General features: G+C 41.8%; 1 protein-coding gene across 32 annotated transcripts in view; it reads right to left on the reverse strand.

Annotated features, from left to right (window-relative positions):
- Positions 1-3382: 3382 nt before the first annotated feature.
- adgrl2a (adhesion G protein-coupled receptor L2a) overlaps positions 3383-23029 on the reverse strand; it is a 153798-nt gene continuing 134151 nt past the window's right edge. For 6 of the 32 annotated variants that reach the window (XM_061033663.1, XM_061033665.1, XM_061033661.1 and 3 more), the window contains 16 exons: positions 22723-22906; positions 21891-22013; positions 21236-21441; positions 20406-20579; positions 19487-19696; positions 18528-18748; positions 17825-17891; positions 13902-13993; positions 12570-12614; positions 12224-12250; positions 11390-11558; positions 11104-11232; positions 10342-10438; positions 8439-8567; positions 7746-7763; positions 3383-5914 (listed from right to left, as the gene is read on the reverse strand). In XM_061033663.1, the coding sequence (XP_060889646.1) occupies positions 5067-5914; positions 7746-7763; positions 8439-8567; positions 10342-10438; positions 11104-11232; positions 11390-11558; positions 12224-12250; positions 12570-12614; positions 13902-13993; positions 17825-17891; positions 18528-18748; positions 19487-19696; positions 20406-20579; positions 21236-21441; positions 21891-22013; positions 22723-22906 (2739 nt within the window). In that variant the 3' untranslated portion in view covers positions 3383-5066. Of the gene's footprint in view, positions 5915-6527; positions 6581-7711; positions 7764-8438; positions 8568-10341; positions 10439-11103; positions 11233-11389; positions 11559-12223; positions 12251-12569; positions 12615-13901; positions 13994-17824; positions 17892-18527; positions 18749-19486; positions 19697-20405; positions 20580-21235; positions 21442-21890; positions 22014-22722; positions 22907-23029 lie in introns of those variants that run through there. The other 26 variants (XM_061033688.1, XM_061033670.1, XM_061033673.1 and 23 more) reach the window with 15 other exon arrangements.

Genomic DNA, 23029 nt, shown 5'->3' on the forward strand with positions numbered 1-23029 from the left:
ACATACTTTTTAGCATTAGCATTGCTCTTGTAAAGGCTTCCAGTGCACTTGCCATAATAGGAGAAACAGCTGCTTGTGAGTTATTAATCCTTTGATTTTTAAGGACTGGAAAGCTGCTACTACATTTCTTCTTCTCTGAATTACAATCTTATCTTGCCACAAGGAAAATTTACAAACTTTCTGTCACTTACATTTAAATGTAGATACCAGAGCTTTCCATCCCACTTCAATTTGAATGTTAAATGTGTTTTCTCCTACCTTTTCCAATAGCCTCCTTGTTACAATAACCGGGCTGCTTTGAGTGTAAAGATGGAAGCAGTTACTCTTAAGATGCAAATAGTTTAGGTGAGCGGCCATTAAGTTGTTATGTGTTTCTCTGCCTCCTCCTGCAGCTGAATAGAGGTGTTGATGCTGTGTGATACGGCAGCATAATGGATTAGTTTGCATGAGTCTCTTTGTACAGTACGTGTTGTGTGAGTGGAAGTTATCTATGATGGCTTGCAGACGCGGCTTGCACACAGCAGGAGATCCCGCAGTTATTGCTCGAGGCGCCCCTCCAGCAAGTGCCAATGAGTTTATCAGACGAAAGTTAGATTCACTTATGAGACTGTCTCTCTGCTGCAGTGGAAGTAAACGGAAAAAATTAAGAATTTCCCCTGTTTACTGGATACAGTGTGATAACTCATACCATTCCTTAAACAATGGAATATATTATTTGTTAAACTGTTGGGTGCTTCTGCATGCATTTGAAAATGTAAGGTGTATTCTAGAAATGTCATCTTGATATCTCAGATAAACAGTTTTAATACTCGGCCTCTCAGAGGAAATAGTCTCTTCCACCAGAGAGCTTAAGGTACCCACAGTTCAGTGTTGTTTGATGCACTGTTGTCTATAATCTATGCCTATATACCATGTATTTGTATCACCACTTAAGAAGTCCAAAAGTGTAACACGCAGGAGTCTATTCATTAATCAGTGCGGCTATTTCAGGATCTAACCATAGCAATATTTCTGTCAGAATATTTTTATTCTGATTACAGGGGCTTTGGCAGGTCTCACCTTCAAACCCAGTCATAAGAATTAGCTGTTCCCCCTTGAGCTAAATTGGAACTCTGTATACTGGCAGCGAATGGTTTATTTCATCTTTTTTTCTAAGCCAGTCGCTCTCATCCTTTTTCATTTGAAATACTGCATCTGGTAATTTCATAATTATGGGAGGGAATTATAACGAAGGCAGCAGGAGCGGCAGGTTAATTGGATTTTTCACCTCAACGGGACCGGATCTAAGTCGCCCATGGGCCGCAAATCTGCACATTTGAAGTCAGGGACAGGACAAAAGAGGCAGCGGGAAGAAAAGAGTGAGCAGTTAAAGGATCCCCTTTGACTTCAAGAGTTTGGGAAGTTACTTTTGCGCTGCCAGTTACTGTTTTGTGGCTTGAGAGATTTTCCTTTGCGTGTACACACAATCACTTTCATCCACATAGATGGCATCTATAATTGGCACTGTGTTTCCCGCTCACAGGAGTCACTCCAGCAGTGGCTACTGCAGACGCTATTGATGAAAGGGCTTGAAAATAAAACTTCTTCAAGTGAACTCACCATGCATGTATATGAATGTTAATGGCCACAGTTCTCTTTAATTTGTTGTTCAATATTTTTCTTGAGGCCTTCTAAAAATGTTTGAATGTTTATCGTTTCGACCAAATATGAAAGGCTTTAAGGGAAAGTTTTCTGACCCCCACAGACGACACAGGCACACATTAGAGACGTGGTGCACTCAGGGATTTGAAACACACATACAAACCCTCACACATATAGTCTTTCATCAACAGGAAATTCTCTTTCATACTATTGCATCACATCCAACAAAAAGAATCATCTGATCCTGAGAAGTACCTCTGACTCAACATCCATGAGAATCCATGTTTGCTCGCACATTATTCTCATACCTCTGCTCAGTCAATAACACATCCATTTAGCAGCTTCAGCTGGATTCTGCTGACAGTATTCTCCAGCTCAGTTTCCAGGGGCCGACTCGCTCCTCTGAGGGAGCAGCCGAGCTCCCAGCCCCTCGGCTCCTGGCCTACTTCTGAATCAATGTTTGACAAAGGGCGAGTCTCTCCCTGAGCAAAAGACGGGGAATTAGAGAGGCTTTTCGCATGGTGAGAAGGCCACACGCAAAGCTAGAGGGTGCCCAGTCCACATTCCCTGTCAGACAAATAGCCGGTCCAAGATCCTATTTCACTGCCCTTAATAATGAAAATAAACCTACTAAGCAGCCAGGTTTATCCGAGTCGAAGGTCTCTGTTAGGATAAACAAACTGCGGTTAGAGAGACGGGTGAGCAAAGGGTTGGCAATTATCAGTTTGTCTGAACATTAGGAGACTATCGACTACATTTATTAAAACATCTTATTATTTTAAAGTGGACGTTGTAACTAGCAGTTGTCTTTTCTATTTCAGGTAACCTATAAAAAGTGCTGAGATTTATTCTCCCAAAATAACGAACAAAGACAAACTCTCAGGTAGAATCGCTTTGGGATGTATGGCTTCTAGTGTTTACTGTTTTCAGGAACTAAGTAAACAGAACACTTCATCCTCTGTTAAAGTGGTATGAGCCTTCTTAACACAGGAAACATTTTGATATCAAATGCGGGGCGTTTTCATACCAGAAGAAAAAAAGGCTGCAGCATGTTTTATGATGCAGGACAAAAATTAATCAGATTGTTCTTTCCCTCATTATTATGCATGCTTTATTATATCTGCCATTTCAACAGTCAACAATCACCCCAACAGTTGATTCCTAACTGACACTCAAGGGGTCTATGCTAGAGATCACCAAAAAAAAAGAACAGAATTCTTCAATGACAATTTGTAGCCTCAGATAATTGCACAAAATGTCACATAATTGTGGAAGAAGTCAAAACAGCACACAGCCCACACAGCATTCTGTGCACCAGCTCTGACATCTCATGTCATTTCTGCTAAGTTCTGAGTCATTTCCTCCGATGCCAAAATGGTAGTACAGTACAATTTCCAGCCACCCTGCTGAGAGCTGCCACTCTGCCTCGACTGGTGTAATATTAAAACGCTTCGTAAATTAGCATTACCTGAGGCACAAACCGTCCAAGAAGTGACTGTGGGCTTCAGCGGCAGAATACATTAATTAGAGCAAATATGTGTCAGACTCGGACATATTATGTGTAATATATTTCTACAACCGCAGCCAAGTGTAACATTGACCTCTTGTTAGGTCCTTGGACTGGTTTCCACGCCCACACGGCTTTAAATCCAGCATTTGACAAGATTCCTGTAGTTCCAGGCTTCTTAATGGTGCCAGCTTACTCAATAATATACTAAGCGGACAATGCTGTGAACCAGTGTCATTTTCGAACCTTTATTAGTGTTACAGCCACACAGAGGAACATTTACAGAGTAATTTTTCCTACCTGAGTTTCTCATCTTTGAATCACATGGAAAGGTTTGGCTTCTCTAACACACACGGTGAAATGAGCTCTCTCTACTCTGCAGTGATTGAAGAAAGAAAAGAAAAACAAAACAGAACAAAAAGCAAATCAATCAATTGACCTCTTAAGGTGCTCGGGACTTGCTAATAACCTGAGTCAGAAGTGTCTTTTGTCCATAGCAAAAGCATTTGTTGTACCAAAAACACAAAGCATTGAAAAGCAACTGGCAATTGACAAAAACTCTCACATTTATTTTATTTGTTAAACAAGTGTTGAACTTTACATCAGTCTTAAGTGATGAGCCCATTGGTAACATGTTTACATAGAAAACATGAGCTACAGTACAGCATGTATACCAGTGCTGGAAAATATTCACACATTTCCCATTCATTTTTTTGGAAAGATTTCAATAAATAAAATGTCAAAACCCAGGCGGAAGAACTACATTATGATAGAAACTTTATTGTCAAAAGTCGGTTTCATGTATGTTCGCCCGTCCCTCTGCTATGACTGTTAAAAGATCTATTTCATTCAGAGTTACACAAAAAAACTGTGCAATGCATAAATCACTTTAACTGGGGATTTGCATTCCCATTCTTTTAAAGTTCTGATACTTTGGCAAAATCAAATAGACATAATTTAACGGGCGATATCAATGAAACTCATTAAGCAAAAAAAAAAAAAAAAACCACTGCTCACAAGTGGAAAAAAGTGATAATGCATCTTTGTAATCAGTTGAATCTTCCATAAGCTCAAACATACTACCATGATGACGTGTTGGAACCATAAACACACTGTATAACATATGTGCAACTTCTACACAATAGTCTCTCCAACATTACACTTTTCAATTAAAAGGTTTCTTCATATTTACGATTTCCCATGATTTTTTATTTTACACTAGCAATACAACAAAATATATATTTTAGCCATTTTCCTTGACAACAGTTCAATGTACAGTTGAGAAAATATAAGGCCAGGGGCTTGATTGCTAGTGGTTATACAATCCGAACTTCATGGTGATGGAGGGCGACGCTGGGCAAACAGGATCTCCTATTCCTTTTCTAACAGTCTGATAGGAACATGTTACAGAGTCCACGTCCTGGCCCAGGGGGGTTTGATTTGTTCACAATTTAAAAAAAAAAACAGGCTTCGAAGAGGATGTTGGGGAGTGTATGTACAACCTTTTCACTGGGAAATTGCTGATCTGATGTAGCCAGTAATGATTTTTTTTTATTTTGTATTTTTTTTATTTTTGTACCTTAAATTTTTCTCAATAATTCAACAGCAGCAGCACATTTAATACATAGTTGGCTTGTCTCTTAAAATTGAATTCAACTCTGCATTTTATGTACAGTCTCATTGAATCTCTGCACTGCCGTCACTGTGCACCAAGTCTGCAAGGAAGTAAAGAAGAGTGGCATTGTTTGGGGGAAAAGGAGATGGAGGTGCAGCTGAGGGTTTGTAAATGACAAGTGTGTTAGACGGGGGTTCTAGGATCTCTTAAAAAATAAAACAAACACTTTCCCTCCCTGTACTAGTGTGTCCTTTAAAAGGTCAGGGCTGCAAAAGGGCAGGATTGGGGATTATTTAAATACATTTAAAGGCTTGTCACTAGCTGCATCTGTCCTTCCCGTACATCACCCTCGGGGATACAGCCCTCTGTAGTGATAGGAATAATGTAACCATCACTGCTCCCTCGGCCTATCTGGTAATAGGCCTGTAGCTGATGGCCTGCTCCTAAGTTAGGCATGCTCTTGTAGTAAACGTCCTCGTTCTCGCTCCTTTTGGAGGGGGACAGGTCCTCCACCACATCAGGGCTGCTCTCGGGTAACGGAGAGTCCCTCAGATTAGGCATACTAGTGTACAAAGAGTCTCTGTTTGGGGACTGCGGACTGTCGTCGGGGTTGGTGGGCGTCAGCTGGCTGACAAAGGTTTCGACTCCCCCATCGGTTCTCACCTTCTTCTGGGGAGCGTACAGAAGTGAGTGAGTCCGCTGGGGGATGAGCGGGGCCTCCAGCTCTCGCTGATGATGCAGCTCGAGGCCCACCGTGTCACCCACATGCACCAAAGACGAAGCGTCTGCGACAATAGCGTCGTCTTCGCTGCTGCTGCCTCCCACCACCGTCACCTTTGGCGGAGCCCGCTCCGTATGGTGGTGATGGTGGTACTGCGGGTGCTGCTGGTGGTGGGGTGGATGATGTAAACTGGGGTGCTGCTGCTGTTGCTGTTGGTGGCTTTTGTTACAGGCACGCAGGTTGTTGTGTACTAACTCAGAGATTATCATTTTCTCAAAGGCAGCATCGTCCAGACTGAGGCCGCAGTCTACCACCTGAACACTGTCGCCAAAGTCCCCGTTGCGAAGAGAGTAGCTATTGTTAAAGTTACCATTTAGCGGTAGTGTATCCATTGCACTTGTATCCCTCACCACGTTGTTCAGTGAGTGCCCTGCAAAGAGAGGAACATGTGAGGGGAGTTAACATTAGTCCATGATAATAATCGTTGAATAAAGAAACAAGGCTTTAATGCTGTTTAGGATGCACTTCACATAAAAGACTTCAGTTAATTTAGGCCATGCCATAGATCTGTGAGTTAGGCACAATCCTCAACATACAGTTCATATGCATGCATCATAGCAATGAGATTTCATTTTACTTTCTCATGTATACATTAAGACTTTCCCTTTCTTAGAAAGAAGCAGAGCACAGTGTGCACGTTTTAGTCTGCCACAAAAGTGACAAAGCAATGGAAAGGATCCCAAACAACATTAAATAACGCACTGGAACAGTAATCACCATCACAACACATCAGGCAAGAGTAGATGTTCACAGGTATGAAGCCACAAACGGGCAAGCTACAACACTTACAGGTTTTTTCTAGCAACTAATAGGGTTGGATGTGCCAAGGAAAATAAAAAGGACAAGAGATGGGAAAAGATGACATGGATAGAAAGGGAAAGTTGTCATGTATTAACATGGGACAGCCATCTTTGTTCTCACTACAAGGGGAGCCCACAAGCAGCACTCCACCATCACCACACACAGCAGGTGAAAAGACTCACTTTAGACAACTCACATCATGTCTGTCTGCTCAGGCTATCTGGTCTAAGAGCAGCTGATGTACAAAAGAAAGTAAAATGATTTATTGTAACATGAAGGAAAATCACTTAAAAGAACAAAACACAAAGTAAAAGTCTGCAACTTAGCGAGAGCAAGGGTTCAGCAAAGAAACAAATAAGCATTAAAATAGCTTCTACTTTTATAAATAAATGCCAAAGGCTCCTTTTTTGTACGTTTTTGTTTGTTTGTGTTGGTACACTTTCTGACCATTAGCGGGCAGCTTGTGTACCCAAAGCTGGCAAAGGTCAGAGCTTGCCCGCAGCCCAGCACTTGGCATCCGTCACAGTGACAGTTCCCAGCGAGACCCCGGTCGCTAGCAGTACGGCTGAAGAATAACACAGCCGCTGCAGAGGTCAGACGCAGTCATGTTAGGAATTTCTCTACACATGGAGGTCATGGAAAACAGCAGCAAACAGGGATAATGTTAGTTATGCCATGATTGAGAGAGCAGATAAAGGAAAAATGTGATCTGCTTAAACTAACATGCCTCCTGATAGAACAACAGGAGTAAAAAATGAGGTTAAAGACTGCTGGGATATTTTTCAGAGACGTTTGTCTTTGTCCAAAAACAGGGGAGTCATTGTGATCTTTGGAGGCAGGTTATAGGGGCTGTTTTTACAGGTCTTTTAGAAATGAATGACAAAAACTTTGTGAATAAAAAAGAAAATAGGGGAGAATTAAACAGCTGCTGCCATGACACCCATGTGTTTATGCCTGCTAGGAAGCAATTTATTGTCCAGAGGTGTGAGGGGAATACTACTGGAAACTGAGTGTGCTGAAAGCCACAGCAGGGTAGGCATTTTGGGATAAAAAGAAAGAAAACAATAAACTTCTCTGATAAATGTTCTTTTATGCCAGAGAAAAAAAAGCAACACATTTTTAGGGTTGGTTAAAATAACAAGCCAAAGAGAGAGAAGCAGAGTTGTGTTTCAAGCTGTCAGATCCTGAAGATGACTTCAAATATCTCAGGAAATCTTTCCTTTCTCTTCAAACGAGGAGAATTTAGGTTGATCATTTTGTGAACCACTTGCTCACTGAGTGTGTTAATGGCCTAAAGTAAACCAGTGATTGTGCCGGAGGGGGTGTTTTGGTTGTTTTTTTAATAAGCATGCTGAAAAAAATTTACATTTGATAGGCAAAGTTAAGTTTTACTCCCATACTTGTCTCTCTGTAGGTCACTAGAGGAAGCACAAGGGGAGAGCACAAAACATCACAACGATGCAATTTCAGCTTCAGAGTAAACATGATATGTTAAAATGACATGAGTAACTGGAATTCATTCTTTTCTGCATCTGTTATCTACAAAAATATCCATACAAAAGACACCTTATTTGCAGGCGGGAGATCTGAATTTAGGACCATATATTTAGTTTGAGGTTTTACACAGAAAACTGCCTCACAAACACAAAAATGAGCTGATAAATTCAGATCATAAATCTTAATAATCTCTCCGTTTATACTACAGCTTCAGCTCTACACTCCTGTTTACATTATCTCAAGGCAGACGATGCAGTATCTCTTCACCATCTTAATCATTGTGTCCCCCTCTCAGTTTGGATAAGAGAAACATGAGAGCGCTGGCTGGATCGAGACCAACCACAAACATCTCCGTCTTCCATGAAGACACGCGCATTTGTCACACACACACAGACACACAAATATACTGTCTATGTGCGACACACAAACATGCACAGTCTGTATCCTGTGTAGAGGGGGGACAATGGCTCAGAGGGAGAGGCGATACTGCAGAACATCCTGCTTTCCTTTCTGTTTTAAACTCAACTAAAGAGACAAAGAGAGAACAGAAGAGAGAATAAAAGAAGAAAGCACTTGAAATAATCAAGTAAGCACACCTGGCGAGTTAAACACTGGAGCCGTGGGGGTGTTACATACGACTGTCTCAGCCAGTAAGGTGTTATAAGGGTTGTTAGTGCCTTGTGGTCGAAGGAGAGGATTTGTTAGTAGATAGTTCCCGGTCATTCCTGCAGTGGCAAGACAGAAAGGAGACGTTTGGAGACAGTGAATGAAAGTTACATGAAGAAAAGAGATGGACATTTTTTGTTTTTTAGGTGTTTTTTCCAGGTATAGATGTATGCAAAAATCTGAAGGGGGGTTATCTATTTTAGATTTTGAAATAAAGAAAAAACGTCTGAGATACAGCGAGCAGGAAAAAGAAACCCTTCTGATGTGCTAAAAATATATTCTTTTTGTCTTCTGCCAGCCTTCCTCTCATTAAAAGCTTAAGGTCACGGCTTTTCAGCCTTCAAATTCATTTGTTTCCTGGTTTGTCGATCATGTAAAAGCTGTTTATTTTTATACACTTTTTTAACCAACTAAGCTCATTAAAGGAACCTGTCACCAGGGAATTTCATAAGTCATATTTCATTTTCCTTTTTTGGCAGCATTATTTGTTGATTAAAGCCTGTTGTGTATTTTAAATGGGATTCAGTCCAAACCTCTCTTTAAACAAAAAGCAGAATCCTTCTTAGTTTTTCTATCTAATTCTTTATTTAGAGTCAAATGTGTGCGTTTCCTTCCAAACCTTATCTTCCTTTCAGTTTCAGCAGTATGTTTTAAAGATCTGAGGCACTTCCACTGCCATTTATCACCTGTGTTAAATGCCATCTGTCATGTTGGGAGGTCTCCAGGGATGTTTTTAATGACAGGGAAGTGCTTCCAGGAGATAGAGCCCTCCTTTAGTGCACCGACTCCACAGGGTAACTAGGCTGCTACACCCGGAGTGATCAATACCAAACCTCTACATTAACATCTCCAGGAAGCATTTACAAAAAAGTCCCGGGGCGCAGATGGCCTAGTGGTTAGGTCACGCCCTATGTACGGAGGCTATAGTCCTGCAAGCAGGGTTCAAGTTCAACCTGTGGCTCCTTTTTCCGCATGTCATTCCCCTGTCCTCTCACATAAAGGCAAAAAGCCCCAAAATAAAATAAAAGTCCTTCTTCTGTATTGTCACAGATGATTCAGCGAGTAACAATGTGCCTTAATGCCTGAGGTGCAATGTTATATTTTGTGGGGAGTGACAGCTAAAGAAGAAAGAGGAGGCATAGAGCAGCAGGGACAGGAGTGAGTTAAACTACCTCGCTGTAAACCCTCTTTTCCCTTGCATGCATGGAAAGCCATTTCAGCTGCAGCAGAAAGCCTAACAACACGCTAAGCACTCTGGGTCATCTAGAGTTGAACATCATCTTCTCATCATCATATTTGTGCTCAAGCTAAATAATAAATGACAGCTTTTTTTCTGCTCCCTCCCTCCCTTGAAGTAACAAAGGTCACCTTATATGCCAGGCAACAAATGGCCTCTCTGCGTGTTCAGATTTTCCCTAAAATAAACTCTCTCTCTCCCCCCCCCCCCTTTTTTTTTTTTTTAGTTTTGTCTGTTTCCCCTGAGCCCTGGTATGAACTTAGGACCGTCAGCACTTACAGAAAAAAAAATATCATCTAGCCTTGTCCCAATTTGAGAGTGACGTTACCGGCCAGGAAGACAGCACACAGTTTTTTGAGTACGGATTTTTGTAATCCTCCACTGGCAGAACAGAGAGACTAGACTAAATCTTTTTTTTTTCTCATCTTCTTTCTTCGCTTTCCTGCTCTGTCTTTTCAAGCTGAAGACATCTGTTCTGATTACCGGAGTGAGATCCTCTACTGCCGTGTGAGATCATTGGAACTTGAAGGGGGTGTATTTTTAGCTGGATGATGAAATGTGTGCATAGGTGTGAGAGAAATGAGGTGTGAACTGACCTTGGTTAAGGGTGGAGGTGCTGTTGATGTCACCTGAGATAAAGGAGGATTCAGATTGCTTTCTTACGGTGTCATTCCACATTCTCCTGATACGACTCTGTCAGGTCAACAAGGGACAGTCATTAGGACTTTGAACAATCCCGCTCACCTTTCACATCAACTCTCATTTATTCTCCATGTGCATACTGCTGAATCTATCACTCCTCACATGCCTACTAGAATGCAGTGAGCCAGGGACAGAGCTTCTGCTCCCGTTTTCTGTTTGAGTCTTTCAAAAGGCAAATTTCCAAGGACTATAACTCCAGTCACAAGTGCCTCTGATACGGCAGTTTAAATGTGATAGGGATGTTTCTTTAAAAACACATCCAGAGGGGTCGTCTATTTATCTATATATAAGTCATATTACCTGTTTCTTTTTTTTTTGTAAAGAGATAAAGATAATGTGTTTCTTTCAATTTCATCTTTCTCCCCATGGTAAAAGGTACTTGCAATGCACTTTGAACAGCTTAGGACTATTTCCCATGCACATGACGTTAGTGAGAAAAGATAAGAGCAAGTGCTAAAGGGGGCATAACAGCAGAAAGGTACTCATGCAGTACAGCAGATGCTGCTTCTTAAATGTGGCGCACACAATGAGCATGTTTTGGAGCATTTCTCTGGGGTCCATAACGCTAAAAGGAGCAGGATGATGTGTGTGTGTGTGTGTGTGTGTGTGTATTGATGCTCTGTGCATCTTCGTCTGTTATGAAGCTGCTGGTCTACCTGTGTACCCGACGAGTAGCGTGCACTGGTCCGTGTGGTTGAAGTTTTTGCAGAACTGTGCGAGTTCTCCGTCGGCAGACCTCCGCAGCAGTACGTGTGGCGGAAGCACTTGCTGTACTCTTTGCGGACCTGCGAGAGCAAACAGCCAAGTGTTTACATTCAGTACACTGTTGACTTTACATATGAGTTAGTGAAAAAAATACACGCAAGCTTGTAGCGCTCTGTGTTTTCTTCAATGTCTATTCACATTCAGTAGCGTTTCACTAAAAAGTCACGAGAAACTTACTTTTTTCTGAAGAAGGCAGTGGAAGATAAAGATAAACATTCCTTGGAAGGTGTTGAATATGGTGAAAAGGTACGCCATGACAATGGAGGCCTCGTTGATGAAGAAGAGACCAAAGGACCACGTGAGACCCAGCAGACACAGCAAAGCAAAGGCACCCATGACCCAGGACCTACAGACAGAGAGGAAAAAAAAAAACAAAGAGGAGGAAAAAAAAAAAAAAAAAAGCATGAGAGGCTTTGAGTGATCTGGCAGGATTGTGAGTGGGACATGAAATCACCATCACTATGGCAGAAGTAGGAAACAGCTGAAGGAACAAAGAAAAGAGTATACACTATGCTATCATTAAAACCCCCGTGCCCACCCGTCCGTCCACACACACTCTCAGAACGAATGCAGTCCTCGTCTTCAGCTGGACAACAATAAAGAACATAACCAGCATGTTTAAAACTAAGATTTAAAGCTCTATCATACACTAAATATTTATCATTCCAGTTTGTTATCATAACTATAGGACTTAGACCGACAGAGAAATAGTTCAAAGGAACAAGAGAGGTTCGCTGCCTCGTGTGTGAAGGTCCTGGGAGTCACAGTTCAACACTCAAACACAACACCACCACCACAACAACAACAACAACAACACTGGATTAAAAGATTACGAATGTGGTGAAAGTGAAAGTGAACGGTCACAACCATGGTGGATGAGTAGCGATGCGGCGGTAGGTTTTTGGAGAGGATGAAGCGACAAAAGACCGAAAAAAAGAGAGAATAAAAGAAGAGAGAAAGAATAAAGTCGGAGCTAAAAAGGGAGGCTTCTGGGGGGCAACATGTCCTTACTTGATAAACTGTTTATTATCTTCATAGCTAGAGAGCATGATAAGCAGGAAAAGAGAGACACAATTAGATCAGAGCGCATCACAGCGTGGGATAGTTTGCATATGAGTGAGATATCTTCGACTTTGATCCAATGGGGGGAATTATGAAAAATTAAAGGATCCAACAAGAAGTGAGAATATGTGTTTTTTTTTTTTTGTGTGTGCTGTTGATGATACAATCACAGAAATCAGTGAAAAACATTTGGTGGGAGCACATTGGCTGTTATTGAATTTGCATTTATAGTACTGTATGCGTGGGTTGTGTTGTGTGGGTAAAAACTGTACGAGTTGTACGGTAAAAAGCTTACCCTGGCAAATCTGTATTATAGTAGCCATCACACACGCGATAAGTACTGGTGTGGATCGTAGAACAGTGAGAGGAGGAGAGGGACAGCAGAGGACAGAGGAGAGGGGAGAGGCTGTGCGTTAACTTTGCTTTCACATGCATCATGCAGCAACACTGAAATTCAGACCAGACTTTGTCACACACACACAAAAAAAACCGAGAGAAAAACACCACAAGGAAACTGCTATTAATACACAATGTAGTTTCGCAGTGAAAAGCTTCCCAGTGCAAAATGTACACTAATCAAAGTGTCACCATGGTGGGTCTGCGTGTTCTGTTGTGGTCTGCTTGATAAGGGAGTAGTCTATCGCAAATAAACCAAGCAGTCCAGAGAAGCCTTTTCTGGCTGTTCTTCCTGATTGCAGTTTTACCACACTGCCCTAATGCTGCACACATTCATTAAGGAAAATGAAAAATAACATACACTGGATGAAAATAGAAACTCCACTGCTCCCGCACAGACTGGTGAGAGTTGAAGTACGTCACATATCTGTGTATGCTGACATGTTGCTGTAAGCAACTAAAACCAAATAACCTCAAATGGAAGTCGGCCTTGAAATCCAGCCTGCAGAAAACGTTGATGTTGCTTTCATGAAAGTGCAAAAAAACAAAACAATTAGCGTTTCAGCAAACATTGCTTTTCTTCCCGGAGCAAAAACCCGTCATAAATGTTGAAGCATCAGAAAGCCTCGACCAGAGCGGGAGGTGGTGGTGGTGGTGGTGGTCAGGGAAGGAATGTTCTCCTTTTCTGGGATTTGATTCTGGGATCTTTAAAAAGAGGTTTGACATGTTCCAGCGGCAAACACACATGGAAGCTGTTACTCTGTTACCCCGCCCTTGCAGAGCGAACAGCGCATGGTTAGGTCGCAGCCTGAGAGTGATGTGTGTCATGCTAGAGCAATTCTGGGCTGGTGGCTGGGAGCAAAACAACAAGACGACTCACAAAGTCTGCAAAGTCATTTTGACGGTAAAGTCATGCCAGGAGTTGAAACTGTGGCACATTTGAAACCTCTGGAGTTAAAATAATCAAATGCTCAATCTGATGTAAATAATTTCAATAAAGAAAAAATATATATATTTTTAAGTAGACTCATGCTATTGCGGTAAACTGGGCTTGGTTTTGGAGGTGGGAAGGTAATGTTTTCTTCCATGAAACGTGATTATATAAAGGAAAAAATCATTGCCACAAGTAGAGTAAAGAGCCTTAGTTCCTGGGGTTAGTGGGAGAACAGCACCAGTTATAATACCAATCAGAAGGAGAATAAGGGGGTTCAGAATACGACCCTTTACTTACTTTATGTTCTCCAGGCGGCTGGAGTCTGGTTTCAGGGTGGTCGAGTGTTTCACCATCTTGTACATTGTGATGACCAGGAAGATGAGATTGAGCTGTCAGAACAGAGTAATGGCAGTGTTAATACATGAAGATGTACGACTCAAGATGTAGCAGACATAGGGAGAGAGAAAAAAAACCTGTTAATTTGCCTATATGTATTAAAAGAGGAGAGCCTTCGAATCTCTGCAGGTCCATAGACTAATCCAATAAACATCTATCGTTCCAGCCAGGCTCAGACAGTCCGACTGGCGCCAAATTTAGTGTCATTCTATATCAATAAGAGCATGGAAATGCATTAAAATCCATCAGAGTAAGAAAAAAAAAAAGGAAAAGGGAAGAAACAGCCCCACAGCAGCAGTCTGAAGGAGAAATAAGAGAGAGTCTTGTTTTAGGAAACAACTGCATATCATTTTATGCACATAGTGAAATATTATAAGGTATACAAAAGGCTTGAGGGAACATGGTCTATTTTTGTTAGATTATTCTGTGTGGACAGATGAAAAGAGAAAGAAGGGAGGAGAGAAGGTGAGGTTGTGTTTGGTTGCCTGTTTCATTGAAAGAAATCTTAAGGGAGCCAGTGGCACATATCAAGTTGATACAAGGATACTACGTGCTGGGTTCCTCGGTGCGTTTATTCAGTACCTTCAAAATCAATAGCATGATTTAGAGACACAAAAGGCTGGATGGGCAAGCAGGGAGCCCGCTTCAAATAAATTACTTCAAAAAACATTTATTCTGGGGCAAACTAGTCCCTGACACAGCATGTACATACACTCACAGCAGAGGAAACAGACTGTGTGCCAGGCATGTCTGAATATATCTTAGATAGAAACATTAAAATTGGTGCCTCCAGTAGTGCAAGTCAAAGGACGTCAGTAATGAAATGCAGCAGACAAATGTATTTACAAAAATACAACATACCTAGAAAAGCTTTTGTTTCTACAAAAGGGATTATTTGTAAGTGTTTTGTGAGTTTTAGTGTTATGTCGTCTTTAGAACGAAAAGATATTGTCGAGCGGAGAAAGGCGACACATAGCCAGCATGAGAGCATGAAATAAATGAATGACCTTTGAGAGACGGAGTCAGACCAGGGATATTCACTCTTGAACAGAAATTCTCCATGTTCTGGTGCACGCTGCTATCAAAAGGCAGCCTGTGATCAATACATCGCCCCTCCACATGCAATCAACTCATGGAGCCGTGCAGAATAACCCGGGCAGTAAAAGAGAGTGGAAAGAAAAGAGTGAAAAAAAAAAAAAAATCTTCTTTTATATCACAGACGACACTGAAACTATGTTGTGTTTTGCAGCTATCAGCCGTTATTTCTATCAGTCGCCTGCATGAGTCAGACAGTGGGGGAGGGGATTGGGGGGCAAGGAAGGCGAGGACATTTCAAAAAGCCTTTCACACAGCCTGGAGTGGTGACATGGATCCAATGAGACAGAGGAGAGGGACGCAGAAGTTTAAAGCAACCTAGCAGCACGGCACATGTTCCCACCCCCACCTACATGCTTCCGCAGCCCTTCCTGGGGGGATCCCCCTTTGCCGGAGCAGAGCTGTCTTGCCTCTATCCTTCACACTGTCTCTGAATCATCGGTGCAAGCCATGCAGAAGCACCTCGGCACGCTGGGACCGAGGAGAAAGCTTTTTCTGAAGTGGACTGAGTGTGTACACACTGAACTCCAAATGAACTGCAGGGGATAAAATATTAAAGGTGCAGATGGAGCTGTCCAGATGATAAGAACTGCTTGCGACATGTCATGATCCAAAAGGCCTTGTTTTGAAGCTATCTCAAGCATACTAATGGTTCCCCCCCACCACTCATTACTTCCATGTTCCCCCTTTCATGGAGCTAATACCCCCTGTGCCCAGAGACAGGGCAACCTCAGCCAGAGAACATAGATCTAAATGCTTCCCACCAGCTTTTGTTTTTGTCCGTGTTTAGGGCCTGATTCAGCCAGGAGAGGAAGAAAAAAAAAACAGGGAAAGCAAGAAAGGAAAAAGAAGAAACAAAAGGATAAGAAAATAGCATGACCACCCTCGGTTAAAACCAATGTTAGTTGGCACAAACATAGTTTGGGTGGCGGGTGGGGTTCCAGACATGAGCCAAGGCAACAATGTTTTCTTCCCTTTCCTTCTGCACGTGTGCCTTTTCTCCTACTCTCTCCCTCATTGACAAGGACACAGCCAATTTGTAGAGAAACCAGGGTCACGGATGGTGCAGACAAACCTTGCTCCTGCACAGTCCCGTGAGACGCCCCTTTCCACAGTACTTTGTCTTTTTGAGTCAATTGTTGCACAGAGTCAGAGAAGCAGTGTGTGCTGCCTGACACAGTGCTGCAGAACCTCATTCCTGTCACACATTAGCTCGACTACAATACATTAGCTCCTCACAGGGTCATGATTCTGTCTCTGCGGTCATCACCGCCGGGATCCTGATCATCATTTCCACCACAGACGCATTTTTCATGCAAATCATAACAGAAGCAACGGCACGATTGGCAAACAATGAGGGTCCAATTTAGGTAGAGGAAACATATTCCTGTGTGGCTGACAGAGCATTTGCTGAGACAGGGAAAAATGTGTTTGTTTTAATACAATGTTAGCTTTTCCCTCAATTATAAGCTCACACGTTCAAGGCGAGTGTTGAGCAAAATAACAAGAGTGAAAACAAAAAAAGAAACAGGCGTTGCAACGTTTACTCAAGTGCGCTTCAATCCGACACAGGTTGTCTGTGTGCTTTCTCCTCCATTTTTTAAATGCGACATCGAGTGGCCATGTTCCTCTTTGTGAAAACTCTGAAATGCAGTCCAGCAAGCAGATTTGTCTTTTATTTATTCTGCTAGCACACAGACAAAGAGCCCAGCTATATCTTTACTTTGAAATCTCCTAGCGCTCTGCAAATGGCTCACAGGAATTTGACATGGGTGCCCCCTGTCTCTACTGTATATTTTCAGTGTCAGTTTGATGTTCAACAGAGGTCACTGCATCTGTAGATACAGTGCCAACCATTATGCCTGATAATGAACACAGGGCTGAACAAACACCGACCGTCCTCTCTTGCAGAGCAGCAGCAAGACAGGTTTGCAGAGCTCCCTCATCTCTTGGTGCGCATGAGGGCAATGCAATACATGGTGTGCTGGGCTGAGAGGCTATATGTGAGGAATACCACCTGCTATGTCTTTCTTTTTGCTTTCTTTTTTTTTTTTTTGGACAGGGAGGCAAGACTCCCTAAGGTCTCATTCCTCCGAGTCTCTCTGATGGCGCAGGAGATAATAATGTCATGACCAGTAAATAATTGCATGCCTCAATGGGACATATGTCATTATGATATCCTGTATGTCCTTCACCCTGACAGTCCTTGACCAAACAGAGCGGTGCCTTTGCTTTTCTTCTGCTCCGCACTAGTGTCATCTGCTGTTTACTGAAGGCAGACAAACACAGAAGGAGTTGGAGGCAGAGGTGGAAAAAAGGATTTATGTGAGGTTTCAGTGTCATCTTACAGTGTTGGGTAAGCACATCTTAAGGCAATTTTGAAACTTCTTTTTAGGTCATTTATGATAAAAACCTGAAGGGCACGCAGCAATGTCCGCAAAGTAATACTTTTATGGGAGATGTGCAAACGTGAGGTTAAGGTACACTATCACATCCTGATCCTTGTCAGTAGGTGAGCGGCAGGGAGAAGTGTCGAATACCTCGAAATCCGTCTTTGGTGTAAAATTAACCTGTCATCACTGAGGAGCCAAAAAAAATCTGTCTGACTCTTCCTTCAGTTCAACCCTCACGCTTCTTTTATCTGCCTCCTTCATCTCTTTCATCTCTGTCTCTGAGTCTCTGCCTCACTTCGTCGCTCGCAGTATTCAAAGAAAAATAAAACGGCTTACCATGATGATAAAGGTGACAGGTCCTATAAAACTCCATATGAAGTGATTGTCCACACTTAGCCAGCACCTGTGACAAAAACACACACACACACTTCAGCTGAGAAAAGCATTATTATTAAAACAATATCAGAGTGCTATGTGCCATGCTTGATTATACAATTATCATGTACATTCTTGTACATTTTTACAGTGTACTTTCTTGTCAGTATTTCACTCGATCTGCTCTAAATGTTAAGTTGCAGGTTGAGCATTAACACAAGTGTAGAACACAGAGAGAAGACCCCATGTAGCCCCTCTTGATAGCTTGTTTTTAGCTGAGATTTGGCCATTAATCTATGTAAAAGGCTTTTTCTTCACAGTGCTCTCCTCTTTAAGAGAGCATTTACAAACAAGAGGTCACAGGAGGGTCTTTAAGCAGAAAGGCATTAATGTAGCCGCGGCCCCCCTGAAACCACAGTGTTGAGTCTGTCAGCCACTTTCAAATGACATAAAAAATTGAGCAGCTGTCCAACCCGGCCAAGAGGAGCTCAAATGTTTTGGAGGTGGTCTCCGGAGAGACACAAAAGGCGCTGGCAGAAATGATAAGTAGATTTCTTTTCAAAAGCTACCACATACAGACACAGCAGGTAAGCAAACACAGTAGTGTCGCATCCAGTGTGTTGGCTCTGCATTTCTAAGGATTTGTACAGAAGGGAGCGCTTACGCTTTCTCTGTCCCGTAGCTGCTGTAGTCGATGGCTGCAGAGACGGCGACCACGATGGCAGGGAATAGGTAACCTGACACGTAGTAGTACTTTTTCCGTGAGTATTCGCTCTCAAAAACTTCCACGAGCATGAGGTACAGCTGGACCCCCTCTAGACACATCCAGGAGAAGGAAGCCAGGAAGAAGAAATGGAGGATCCCTGCGATGATGGCACATCCAATCTGAAACAGAAAAATAAATCAATTAGGAAAAACAAGAACATTACCATTCCTGCCAAAAAGGCCTTTTTTTTCTTTATATAAAGCTAGGGGCCACCTTTGATTTAAACATGACAGGAGGTATCTCCACTGCACTTTCTAAATTGAAAATGATAAATCACATATCCCATCTTTGATTAAAACGAAGTGAAAAGGCGATTTTCCCTGCTGCAGCATTAACCATTCGGTTGATCACACTTAGGTGAAGCTGCTGTAAAAAGGTAATGAATATTCATTCACCACATGGGCTCTGACTATGCACAGGTTTAAGTTTCCATCAGCACAGTAGAAATTTAAATGGCAATCATATTGTAAGGTTAGTGCAGATTTAATCATACAGCTCAGCTTTGATTCCCAGCTGTATGCAGAAAATTGTTTTTGTGCTTCGGGAGATTGGAGGGAAAATGTAGGTGAAAAAAGAGGTACTGATGCTGACTTCGCCATGGCAACAGTGGCTTTAAGTGAAAGAGGAAAAAAGAGCTGTCAAGCGGAAGACACGGCCCCTTAGTAATCTATATTAATGGTGCTGTCCCACTCATGTCATGTCAGGGACACACAGGGAAGGTTGGAAACAAACAAAGCTTAGAGTCTCATCTATTTTACTCTGAAGGGGTCTTTACTTTTGTTTTCAGGGTGAGACAAGATAAAGCGAGAGGGAATAAATCAAAACCAAATCAATAGGGAAAAATTGTTCCAGCTTACCCAGGGTTTTGTCATATCGATACCGATTAGGAATATTAACTCTGCAATGAAGAGATTGATGCACAAGTTCTTGTGGATGGTGTTGCGATCACTCTGCAGGCCCCGAAAGAAGCAGAAGGTGAAGATGCTGATGGTAAGGCAGACGAGGGACACGACGATCCCTACTCGAGTGATGACAGTCAGAAGCAGAATGTGCACTCGGTCCTTAACCTGGAACACGTAAAGAGTAAACAGTATGACAGGTTACAAAAAAAATCACATATTTGTGAAAAGAAAGAGGTGAAGTCTAAATCAGCTCTGTGATGAGCATTTCAAACCCATGTGACCTCATAACTAAACTGTATTCTATGAACTCCCTTTATCGTATTACAGTTACTTTAGTGTTACAATTTGAAAGACCTCTCTTAAGGGACCACAAAGGGATTTAATGGAAAGAAAACATCTCTCCCTTACACATAATTGTATTTCTGACTTTAAATTGTCTCTTTAGAAGAACTGGATACATTCTCCTCTTAAGGCTTCTAAAACAAACAAAAAATACAAGTATGCTGAAACCATTCATTCTGATTGAGGAGCTCAAGTACACGTGGCCTTATTTTAGGAAAGCACACCAAATTGTCAGATTACTTTAAATATTAAAATTTTACAAAAAGTAGAAAAAAATGTTAGTTATTTGAGCATATGATGTTTGTCAAACAGTGATTAACTACATCAAACAGCTAATAAATAAAGCAGTAGAGTAATGACAACATATTCCATTTGAACCTCGCTGTGATTATTGTAATCTGCTGAAGTTGGTACCTAAGAAACAAGAGTGCGTGCAGATTGATTCTACAACAGAACAACAGAACAGTAGTTTTAAATACTACAGCTGGATATTAAAGAAGAAGGCCCTAGGAGTAGGACATAAATGACATACTGAGATTTCTTTGTGCGCCATGAGGATGGCAAAGTTGGTGAGGTGGCTGCAGGAGCAGGTGGTGTGTGTTTTGTTGGTGTCCAGGAGTTTGCAGCCTTGGGTGGACCAGTAGCCCATCATACTCCTCTCAGAGTAATTCCAGAAGGAGCAATTGGGGTTGAAGTAGCGCTCCATCTGCAGATAACAAGAGATATGGTTAAGTGTCCAAATAATTGACTGCCTGAAATTGAAGCACATGTAGAACACATAGGCCATTTACCCCCTACTCATACAAAGTATTTCTCCGCAGTGATATGGATGAGGATTTTTCACTCCACAGCTCTTATGAAGCAATTCATATGTTGTATCTCATTTGGCACATGCTTGCCAAATCAACCGAAGCATAGTCTGGGTGTACGAGGCCTTAATAACATAGAGAGGCATAATTGTTTGACGGCATCATGTCTTAGGAATTGCACAATTTCTCTGATAAAGAATGGAGTCACGCGCGGCCCTCTGGGAACTCCAGTGACAACTTTAAAAGACGGAAGATAATTGGCGCTCCAGTAATTTCATCCTAGATTGTACGGCTAATCTAGGAGTTAATTTCCACCACTATAAAAGAAAATGGGTATCATTTATATCCCAATGTTGATTAAAGAATTAGTTTTCATTAAGAATTCACTTAGGTTCTGAAGACTCCTTTAATTTGATGTTCAATGACTTAAATAAACTGCCGTCTGACCTAGCCAGACATTTACAATTTAAACAGCCGATCTGTCTAATCCTGAAGTTCCCTCCTGGTGTTCTTTAATATGACCTCTCCGCTCACTCCAGCAGGGGACACTCACATCGATGTGCTTCAGGGTGAAAATCACTGGGTCGTTAATGAATACACGGCTGGACTCTTTGTTGATCGAGGCAGCGATGATGTCAGAGTTGACGGCCACCGACACGTTGCGCCCGTAAGCCTCGTTGGCCATCTTGATGGTGGCGTTTTCCGTGCCGAGGAACTGGCCCAGGTTTTTGTAGAGCACAAAAACCAGCTTGGCAACCCCTGACGAGTAAAAGATGAGGGTAGTCATTAGAATATGAAGAAAAAATAAAAAGCACGCTTCCATGCTTCCAGAAGAATTTCGACAGTGTATCAAGAAAGAAAATGGCGAAAAAATAAGCACAAAAGTTATTAATTAAAGTCAAAATAATTTTACACTACAATTCATTTCAATAGTCATTATTAAAGAATATCTGCTTGATGGCAAATAGATAAATGAGAACTAGATACTGAAAAGATATAAAGTGGACTCTCATTTTAAATCTCAATGCTTGTGTTATATAGATCAATTCTATCATTACGTAACAATTACTCTGGCTCTTCTCTTTTTTCAGTTACAAAAAAATGGAGCAAAAGTCAAACACTCATGGCTTTATTTTGAAATTGTTCATGCATAGAATAAGCACTTTGATGCTCTGTCTTGTTGTTTCAAGCTGTTCAATAGAGCTTACCATTCCGACTGTTGAGCTTGACGGTGTTTGCTGACAGCTGGATTGAGATACCATCCTTGCTGGATTGTGGAAATTTAAAATCCTGGACCTGACCGTCTGTGCTGAGAACGTACACATCGAGGACTGTAAGATGAAGAGAGGTGAGGGGAAAAGGGATGGAAGGACAAGTGGATAAGATAAGAGTCAATCCAGACTGATGGACTTCAGAGCAATGGAGTAAAAAAAATCAAAGAGAATATTGATGCTGTAGCTTTGTCCCTGACATTTTGACAAAAAAAGAAAAAGAAAAACGGAGATGCTGACACGGACCAAAGAATGTAGCAACGACTCAAACACTTTGTGGGAGTGAGCTGCACAATACAGTGTCAATCACAGAGTCATCATCCCATCCCCTCCCCTACTACTAATATGAATAAAACAGTTCAAACACACAGGAAAAGCCTTCCTTATTAGTAGGAGGAGGCTGAGAATAAACAATGTCTTTTTTCTGACTGCACAGCAGGCTAATGTTCACATTAATGTATAGAGTTACAAGGTCTAGACACATACATTTATAAACTAAGTGTGCGCAATCAGAGAATCCAGTCTATTTAATTGTCTGATATTCATCACTTTGTCAGTAAGCGACTCGTTAAACCTAATATGCGTCGTTTTTCTGTTCCCTCGAGGTTTAAACGCTTATTATGAAAACAAAGCACTTTTTTATGCGCTGGCCTTGTTTTACTATTACAAGTGTTGTTCTCTCAATGAATTGAAAGCAATCAAATTAACGGAGCCAGCACCAATAGAGAACACTTGACATTGGCTTACCACAAGCTCTAGTTTTACTTACTTATATTGTCTGCAGGAACTTTGACGATGGCAGGTTCCATTAGGTTGTCGGCAAGGACAAAAGCCCCTTCCTCCAGAGTGTCCAGTAACATGGTGGCTGCGTGTGTCTGCTCCGTGCTGTTCATGTCCTGCCAGGACTTCAAGGCCTCTGGGCGCAGAAGGTTATCTACTGTGTCCACAATGGCCTTAAAGAAGCACACACAAATAAACAGAAACGAAAGATACTTTAGTTACTCAGAAAAAAGAAAGACGAATGTTGGCAATCATCAGCAGTGGCATGCAAACACATAAATGACACCGATGAAACA

Source organism: Labrus mixtus, chromosome 3 (assembly GCF_963584025.1).
Source record: "Labrus mixtus chromosome 3, fLabMix1.1, whole genome shotgun sequence".
Taxonomy (NCBI): Eukaryota; Metazoa; Chordata; class Actinopteri; order Labriformes; family Labridae; genus Labrus; species Labrus mixtus.